The sequence below is a fragment of the Durio zibethinus genome, chromosome 15 (assembly GCF_047325235.1).
Source record: "Durio zibethinus cultivar Kanyao isolate XHJ-2024 chromosome 15, ASM4732523v1, whole genome shotgun sequence".
In the NCBI taxonomy this organism is placed as follows: domain Eukaryota; kingdom Viridiplantae; phylum Streptophyta; class Magnoliopsida; order Malvales; family Malvaceae; genus Durio; species Durio zibethinus.
In genome coordinates, this window is record NC_143176.1 from 11,596,674 (window position 1) to 11,607,085 (window position 10,412).

General features: G+C 31.6%; 1 protein-coding gene across 1 annotated transcript; it reads right to left on the reverse strand.

Annotated features, from left to right (window-relative positions):
• Positions 1-888: 888 nt before the first annotated feature.
• Positions 889-6,632, reverse strand: LOC111301785 (Protein kinase superfamily protein). The gene is made up of 6 exons (XM_022897741.2): positions 6,199-6,632; positions 5,347-5,636; positions 4,438-4,573; positions 3,259-3,395; positions 2,798-2,921; positions 889-1,880 (listed from the first exon to the last, which is right to left on the reverse strand). The coding sequence occupies exons 1-6, from the start codon at positions 6,269-6,271 to the stop codon at positions 1,324-1,326; spliced, it is 1,317 nt and encodes a 438-aa protein (XP_022753476.1). The 5' UTR covers positions 6,272-6,632; the 3' UTR covers positions 889-1,323.
• Between the last annotated feature and the right edge of the window lie 3,780 nt (positions 6,633-10,412).

Genomic DNA, 10,412 nt, shown 5'->3' on the forward strand with positions numbered 1-10,412 from the left:
CCATAATATTTCAATCATGTTATTGTTTAAGCTTAATTATAAAGTTCTTGAAATAAATAAGTTTGTTTTATAAGGGTATTCCAAAAAGTTGTAACTAAAATTTATCATTGTATCAAAACTATACTTTTTAAATATTCATACTCAATGTTTTATTAAAACCTAACATTGATATAAACTATTGAGATAAGCACACAATTCCACGCATCCCCTAATTATTAAAGTTGTAAAATTTTCTTTAAATTTTGAGATTTTATAAAAATCCACTTACAATTTTTAATAATTTTTTAATCACATAGTGACTGCCCATATTTAAAATTAGTGGAGTGAATTTAGAATTTTTTTTCTAAAATGCTATATATATTTTTTAAAATTTGAAATTTTAATGATATCAACTGATACCAGTGACACAGTGGCTGCTGATATCCTTATCTTAAAGCAGTTCTTTACAGCGGATTCAGTTCTTCCATTGGCGTTTTCGGCTAGTTGAGGAGACACAAAACTTGCTTCAAAAGCAAAAATAAGACAGACTATCCTTTCACCTGACCCTGATTTTAATGCCTTTTTCCTTTTAATGTATATATCTTTTTTTTTCCTACCGTATCTTTCGACTCTGTATTAACAAAAATTCTCTAGCCTACTACTGACATTGGCTATATTCCTAGTGGATTCTTACAACACTATAATATTGTTTCTGTTATCCTAGGCTAACTGACTATTTCAAGTGAGCATGAATTAACAAGAAGATACCGATACTATTTTGAAATTGAAAAAAAAATTCGAAGGCTTGGTGGATATTTGACACAATATCTTTGTATTGTACATATAATCCATCGATTTGATGGATAAATGAGTACAGGAGATTAGAATTTAAATTGACAAAGAAAAAAAGAAAGAAAGAAAGAAATTGAAACCTGCAAACTTCATTCACAACAGTTTCAATGAGTCCCGTGTAAGCAAATGCATAGTGCAGACAAAACTTACAAGTAATATGAATTAACAAGTTCAACAGAAGACTGGAGCATGATAGACCAAAATACAGTTCTTTCAAAACTGCACATAGTGACAAGTTCTACCTTGGTTGCTTACCGTCTTCCCCAATATTTCAAATGGAAAGAACTGCTAGAGGATGAGACAACTGTTCACAGGTACATCATTGACCCTTAGAATTTATAAATACACGTACCATTTGAGTACCCTGACGAGTACTATAAAAATCTCATTCAACTGGGAGAGGAAGAGCAAGTGGCAACTCTGAACACCAAATTAATCTTCTAATATAAATCTTTTAAACAGTTTTAACTTCCACTCACTTTTGTAAAAGGTTCAACCTCTGTTAGATTCAGACTTATCTTCAGCTTCAAAACTAGGAGGATCGTAAAGATCACACTCTTTGGGAGGTTCACTCTTGCTTCTTCCGTTTGCTCCTTTGCTTCCATGTGCACCGCCTTCTCTGTGACTTTCACTTCTGGCAGGATTCCTCTTCTTCACAGGGGTATGAGGGGAATGACTGGGAGCTTCATAAAGGGTTATGCCACTGGCCCCAGTGTGAAGCATTGCCTCTTCATGACTGAACTCTTTGGACTGAAAAGTCTCAAGTAATTCAACCACTTGGCTCATGAGAGGTCTCCCTTTTGGGTTTTGGCTAAGGCATTGGTAGGCCAAATTCGCTACCTTCATTGCAGTACTAGAAGAGTACTGACCTTCCATTCTAGGGTCTAAGATCCTCATAAGCTTCTTATTATGGTTCAAGAGGGGACGAGCCCACTCAACAAGGTTATGTTCTCGGCTAGGCCTGCTCTTGTCCATTGCTCTTCTTCCAAGGAGCATCTCTAATAACACTACTCCAAATCCATAAACATCACTTCTTGCTGTTAAATGGCCTGGTCATATCAATACTGCAACTTGGTTAGCCACTATCATTTCTAGTATTGGCATAACTAAACATCATGAGTACAAACATGTCAGTTTATTAAAGGATACAACAAAAGAAGGACAACATAGAACTATTCTATCACTTTCTATCTAGCAGTTAAACCAATTTGCCATCATGACTTCTTATTTCATAGTACCTGATTTATTTCATTAAATTAAAACCTTGAAGATGAGATGCTTCAGTTAAGAAATAAATAATGTCATAACCTATTGGTATGCTCAACTTTGGTGCAAGAAACCTATTTTAAAATGCATTTATGCAATCGTTTTTATTTAATAATATATTTCAAAGAAACAAAAGACCAAAGAAGCCTCAAGAGGCAAATTGTTACAAGCAGAATCAGAGTCATTAAGCATACATGAGATGAAGCACCAAGTTGTTTGCGTATTTTACCCTCATCCATTCCTTTTATTACTTTTCAACAGTTTATAAAGTATTTTACCCTTTTACCAATTAAAACCAAAAGCCAAAGGCAAGTAAATATTCTCAAGAAAAATAAATATATGCCAAAATTTTCTCATGTCATAAAGTGAACAAACAATTCTAATACACTAAAGAATTTGGCTGTAAAAATAAAGTGAAACTGTTCCATAATTACTGTTGAATATTGCCCTTTGATTTCACATAGTGGAAAATGCATTTTCAGAAAATCAAAATGTCTACTACCATGACATGTTCCCCAAAAACAAGAGAAAGGGAACTGAGGAATTGCTACTCTCCAACTTCAGCTTAACTGAACAAAATGTTAATTCATAAGAGAAACCTAGTCAAAGATCCTACCATTGTGACTGAAAAATGTTTCCTTATTTAATTGGCAATGATGAAGATTTTCAATTATCTTGAAACAAAAATTTAATTACAAACCAGTCATCACATATTCAGGTGCAGCATATCCGTAGGTGCCCATCACTCGTGTTGACACATGGGTCTTGTCTCCCATTGGTCCATCCTTTGCAAGCCCGAAGTCTGAGAGCTTTGCATTGAAGTCCTGCATGTTACTTGCACTTTTAGTGACAAAAACTAAAACTTCATCAAAATAGAACACTTAATGGAAACTTATAGTAAGTTTCAACTGAACTCTAGATATGGATAATCCTTGTCAGAAGGAATCTTCCAATGATTTTATCACCTGTAAGTTTTGACTTTAAGGAGCTAATGTAAAAATTAAAATTCTGATTAAGGAATTTTGTTTAAAAAGAAAAAGTGAACTCAGCAAAGATCATGTAAAGGTTCAGAAGTCTTCCCATTTTTAAAGATCCCACAAAATAAGATACGCGTGATTAAAGTACAGGCAACTGATGAATAACAAAAAAATGATGACCAACCGCATCCAGCAAGATGTTTGATGTCTTGAAGTCACGGTATATGATAGGTCTTTCTGCACCATGAAGAAAAGCAAGCCCTTTTGCTGCATCTAAAGCAATCTTCATTCTTTTTGACCAAGTCAAACTACAACCAACTCCTAACAACCAAGAATAAATAGAGTAAATAAAAAATACTTCCATTTTCTGTATAATGGAAAATAGATACATCTTTATTTGATATGTATACACAATGCAGATGCTTTAAGCAGATATTTTTCCAGTGCTATTTATCCCTGTTATTATTAAACCAGTCACAAAATCTAAGCAATGGCAGGCAGGAACAGCCACATGTACATCATAAATGAATGTAAATACTAGTAATACTTGGAGGAGCAGGGAAGTCATGGAGTGTTAAGTAAATTAACGGATCAACCATTTTGACCAATATCTAGTCTGATGTAAATATAAACTTGTGATTTTGGTTTAGCATCCATACTTCTAGACTTTAAGTTTGAAGCATACAGGCAGTACATTCCATTAACTTCCAAAAAAGACAGAATTACATGCTGTTTCCCTTCCGTCGGAATGCATATAATTTTATTTTCCATTTTTTCTGGTATACGAGTTACTTTTAATACCAAACAAATATATAACTTAAGTTGAAAAATATCCATCCCTCAAATGTGAATGAAGCATGTGCATGCATTAGTACAGAAAAGATAAAAAGATAGTTAAAATCACTCCTGGCACTTTTACTATGTTAATGGAATGTAATTTTTTGAGAAAAGATCCATGTAATAGATTAGAAGGAAAATCTCCTGAAAATGTCTGACTTTCTAGCCAATGAAGCAACTGGAACAAACACACAATTTATTTGCAGGCAGATAATGTGTTTTATCCCACAAGTTATGAAAAGGTGGCAAGCATTATGTGTAACCAGAACAAGGGGGAAGCAGTTAATTAGAAACTCTAATAAATATATAAAATCATGCAGTAAATAAGACTGCCTGAAATTTTGAATATTGAAGAATTGAAAATTAGATTAGGGCCTTCCATCTTTTATGTGAAAAAATAATACATGGTACTTATATCCTCTCAATCTGCTTACAGATATGTTAAAACATAGAGGTTATATAAGTTTCATAATAGAATTTATTTCCTAAGTCAGACTTAAAATAACCTTTTTTTCCTACCACTTACTGCGAAAAAGATGTTTTTCGAGACTCCCACTTGCCATGTATTCATAGAGAAGAAGCCGATGTTCATCCTCCCAACAGTATCCAATGAGCTTCACAAGATTTGGATGGCTGAGTTGCCCTAGATATTTGACTTCAGCCTGCAAAACAAAGAATCATGTGCAAACAGATGCAATTATATTCTCTCTCAAACTGTTATTCTAAATATAAAAGAAAAGGAAAGTCACATAATTATCTAACATACCAACATGAAAACAGTTTATTCTTCAGGTCCTATTTATTGGTTGACTAAGTAGTGTTGAATAATGTATGCATCCATAAATATGAGAAATAGCAACCCTAAACAGCTGTTTCTGCTGGCCAAAAACAAAAGCAGCTGTTTCTAAATGAAATCTTTTCTCAAATAAGATGATAAAGCATATCCTAAAATTTGTTACTCAGTTCCAAATGCCCAAAAGTATATCCCTACCTACCTTCAACATTAATTTAATGCTTGAATTATAGGTTTTGTTCTATATCCTAGGTACCTATCCTACAAAAACAAAAATAAGTATTACATATCATAGTTGAATTAGGCCAAGAAATTTAATGCATTCAAAATCAAATCTTGGGAAACTACTATATTTATAAGATAATAAGGTGAGTTATGCAATTACCAGATTCCTTTAAAGTGGATTCTCATAATCGTAATAGTACAACAGCATCCTGCCATATATATGAGCATTCTTCCCCAGCTAGATGAAATTTTTTCACATGTTCTCTCTCTCTCTCTGTGATAAAGTTTGTACCAGTATTTGGCAACGACATGAAAGGCTAAGTATCCATATATGTAGATGTAGAAAAAATAAATAATAACACCTCAGATTAAAAGAATTACTTAGAAGAAGCCAAGAAAATAACACAAGTAGATTACCAGCCATTCTCTGTCACCTTGGAACCCATCAGGATTAAGCTCCTTAACAGCGACTGCTGTAGATTTGTAACCAGGCCTCACATTCTCATCTATAACTCCTTTATAAACAACCCCAAAGCCACCTTCACCAAGAATATAGTCTGGCCGGAATTGCTTTGTAGCCAACCTTGTCTCCTCATATGTGAATCTATCAACATTGGTATATCCAGAATTCTGCCGTAGATCTTTAACATCCTTGGCTGTCAAAGGAATGATGCTTGGCTTTTTGGTTTCAGGTGACTCCTGCATTTCTAGTTATTGTTGGAGATGCAGTAGTTTTAGGTCCTCCATCTTAAGTTGTTCGATATAAAAAAATATTCTACAAACTAAAGGCCCTCAATTTCTTTAAATGTGCAAAGATAAAAAGCATGAAACATCAACATGCATTCTTATTTAATAATTCTATACATTTTAAAACAGATCGGTCACACAAGGCACAATTGGAAAAACTCTCAGTTCACTAGTTCTAGGTTGTTCAAATTCTATCCAATCAATTATTGTCATGATTCTCTCTAGCTTTCTGCAATAAATTTTAGGCTGGTTTTTTCAAATTTATGACAGAATAACAAGTTGTGAACTTTTTTTGATTCAATCGTAAACAAGAACAAAGAACAACTTCTGAACAATATCACAACCTAATAAACACACAGTTTCAAATAGAATACGCGATTCCATTTTCTGTCAAATTTCTGGGAGCAGGAGAACCCAGTAAAGGACGAAATTGAACAAGAAATTCAAACGAGAGTTAAAAACTTAAGTAAAGAAATTAAAAAGAAAAAAATTACAAGAAGAGCAAATAAATTTTAAAATAACCTGGACGCTTGCTGAGAGATTGGTGATCTTGATGTTGATGCAGCTGTTCCTCAATACTAAAACAAATCCCCATTAATCCGACCCACACTCTGAAAATTAATCTGAATTGGATTTTACCTCCCCATTGTTTTAACAAAAATATGTCACATTATATTTTACAAGGGCATCGCATCTAATTCTAAATGAAGAAATTTGAGTCAATGTTGCGAAAAAAGGGGTCCGGATCCGATCTGGGTAAGACCCAATCCCAAGTGGTCGCCAGGAAATACACCGATCCAATTGGCAAAAAGGGGAACCAACACCACGGAAAGGGGGAACTAAGAAAAACCTACAAACTATGAGAAAAAAAGGGGAGGAGAGGGAGAAAGCGAGAATGTCTTAAAAGAGAGAGTTTCTTTCCTGGATAGATAACTGATTTTTTTTTTTTTTTTTGGATTTTGCATTTTCAGAGGCGCAGCCGCCAAAAACGCCAAGCAAAGCGGGACCCATGTTTTTCTAACAAAACAACCTTTTGGTTGAGGTTATTTAACATATTGCCATTTACTCGTCCCAACCCTACGAGGTGTTGTCAGCACAATCTACTTTGATCTAATGGCATAGACGTGTCATATATATATATATATATATATATATATATGTTATACACACGCATATATATATATGTGTCATAGATGATTAAATAAGATGATCAATTTGGATTTAATTTAATTTTTTTATAATTTATAGTATTAGTATTTTTAAAATTTAATTCGAATTTGAATCAATTTTTATTTAAAATTAATTTGATTTAAATCAATTTTTATCGATTTAATTTATTAAACTTTTATATTATTTTTATATAATTTTAATATATTAAAATAAATTTACATATAAAATAATTATTTTATTTTATAAAAATTTAAAATATAAATAAATTAATAAAAATATATAATTCAACTCAAATATTTTCAATTTTTTAACTTTTTACTTGAAATTCGATTCAAATCTAATAAAAATATTTAATACTCGAACATAAACCAAAATGAATAAAAAAAATTAATATAAACCAAACACTATATTTTTAAATTGATTTTTAATTTTTTAAAATTTTTTCTCACTCTTATACTTAACTATGGCTTAAATATTATCCAATATTTTTCAGTTTGGATAAACTTTTTTATTTTGTTTAAATTAATATGTGATTTTTATTCTTTAAAAAATTATTGATTTCACACAGATTTTATCAAATGACCTGTCATATTTTGATCAAGTTAATAGCATGAAAAGCGAAATAATACATTTCAATTTGTGTTTTAATCAATTATATTGAGAGTTTTCTTTTTTTTTTCTTTTTATATTTTTCTTTTATGTTTCTCTTTTAACAAGAACATGGAACGTTAGTGACCTTTTTGAACCTTGATCAAGATTATGCCTAAGGAAGGCAAATCAACTCGAAACTATCAGGTTTCGACCCGACCCGATCATCTAGGGTCAGATTTTTTTTAAAAAAAAATGGGTTTTAAGTTGGGTCAGGTCGATTTTATTTTTTTGAATATCAAATTCAGGTCGAGATTGGGTTTTATACAAACCCAACCTGACCTAACTCGAGATATTTCCAAAATACCTTTGTAATATATATATAATTTTTTTCAGGGTTTTTCTCTTCTTTCGACCCCATTTCGAACTCTCATAATCTTTTCAGATTTTCTCATCCTCCAAAACCCAACCGACCTTTCTTTTTCCATTAGCTTTTAATTTTCATCCATTTTCTTCAAATCTTTCCTTTATTTCAATAAAGAAAACCTTCAATTCAAAAAGAAAAACTCAACAGGAGTGAAAAGAAAGGAAAACGGGCCAACTATTAGTACCTAGGACTAGGAGCGACCGTTCCCCCTTCTCAGAAACAAAAACTGCAACAACTAAGCCTTCCTTTGAGTGATCTCCATTAGTACCAGCAGTTTTGAGGTAAGCCAAAGGCCCAAAGCTATCTCTTTTAGATCTCTTATTTACAAGTATTAATCTTTTCTTTTTATCGCTAAATTAATCTCTTCATTTTCATTTCACAAGATTTGATCTTTGATATGAACTCACCAGCTCTTCTCAAAAGGCAAAAGCTTTGAAATATCCTCAATTGCTTGCACAATGAATTAAGCTCGTGAAGAAAAGCTATTATTACTTCAAAAGTGAGATGGGGAGGCCAGCGAAAGAGCTCGTATATGCAATTTAAAAAAGCATAACAATATAAAATAGGTAGTCTATAATGGGTGTTCAAGTTTTAGTCTTTGTTTTATTCTTCTCCATCATGTTTAGTTAGCCAACATAAATGACATGATTGGAGCAGTTAAGAGAAATGTGGAGTTTTAACAATTACTTGTTGAATAAAACATGTTGCATTTCAGGAATGGAATCGGTGGATGAAAATTTGTATTTTTTTCTAACAAAATTATAGGGAATATGTTAATTTTTTATTTTTTATGTTTTTGAAAGTCACCTTTTTTATATAATTATAAAGAATAATTATATATTTATATGATTATTTGCTCATAGTTATTTATAATTAATATGCATATAAATTTTTATTCAAGAAAAGAATATGATTGTATTTTTCTTTTGGGTTTATCAATATATTGCTATTTTTTTTATGTATTCCTTTATTATGATACCAATATAACCAATAACCGAATGAAAATATGGTCACAAACCCTCAATATAATAAAGAAAATACTAGTACATAAATTGGATTAAAAGACAACAGTTCATACAATTTGGGACACCAAATCATCAACCATGTTGAGTTGATCTGTCATCCATAAGCATGAGGAATCTATCCTATATTGAAAAGAAAATGGTCATACCACCCACAAGCCATGGCATCTCTTCCCTTTAAGTTTTTTATATATACCCACATTTGTTCAATCTATAGTTCCAATGTCACAGCCTAAAATCACAAAAGCATTAAAGCTACTCTACTGAAGACCTTATTAGAACCCCAATGTTCTTGGGTTCCTAGACCTATACCTAGCCAGGCTTTAGGTTATTGTAACTATATTGGTTGATGGAGAAAAAGTATCAAATATTGTAGAAATAAAGAAAGACAAAACTATATATTGTTAATTATGATTAGTATGATAAGGAAATGAAGTGATTTATATACTGTTGATGTCTTAAAATACTTTTGCAAATTCTTTTTTCTTCTCATTAAAAAAAAAGTGAAGATTGAAGAGAAATGAATTTACTATAATTATAAAGTTCATAATTTATAATCCAGTTTAAACAGAGCATTATTGTTTTAAGAAAACCATTTTTTTCATATATGAATGATGAATGGTTCAGAATTAAGAACTGTCAAGGTGACCTATGGTGTACATTTTCCTAGCTTAAGCTTCTCATTAAAGATTTGTACGTATTTTTAAGTTTAAGTTTATAGGAAACTCGACCTTTGTCATAACTGTCAGGGAATGTAAAAGCTTCTAAAGAAAGGCATAAGAAGGTCGATGGTTGATAGCAGGTGTTGTGTGATGCAAATCCGAGCTGACTTAACTGAGTTAATTAGACTTTATCGGTCTACTTTTTCCCACTCTTGCTAGCTAAGGCTGTAAATAGTACTTTACTTATAGCTTGGAATTTAGGATCAAACACAGGTACCTTAACTTACAAAGTAAAGGAATCAGGTGTTCATTGAATTGGTTCCTAAAATGTAGTGACTAGAGATTTGAAGAGAGATTGCAAGGTGATTATATTGAATCTAAAACTTTGGGACCATCATTTTGTATGGGTGGGAAATTGAAGCTACCAGGAAATGACATTGTTTTAAATGAGAAAGATGAGGTGATGATGAAATATTTTATAAACGTACTGTTTCTCTGTAGTAAATTTTTATTCATTAAATTAATGAATTAAGTTTAATTTAATTTGCAATATCTGTTGATATTCCTTGTGTTTGGAATCATTAGGAATGGATTCAAAGTTTTGAAAAGTTCTTGGATGCCGTTAATATTCATATTTATGGCCTATCCTTCATTCATTTCCTACTACAGCATCTATTTGTAGTTTTTAGTACATATTTCATAATAATCATTCTTATTATATGTTGTTTACATAAAGTGAAAGTATATTTTGTTCTAATAGTTTCTTGTTAAGTTCATTACATAGTTCTAAAATGGTAATCTTATCTTAATTTTCTGGTTCTACTTTTGGAACTATATTTTTAGTCAAGTTTGTGATAACAATAATTC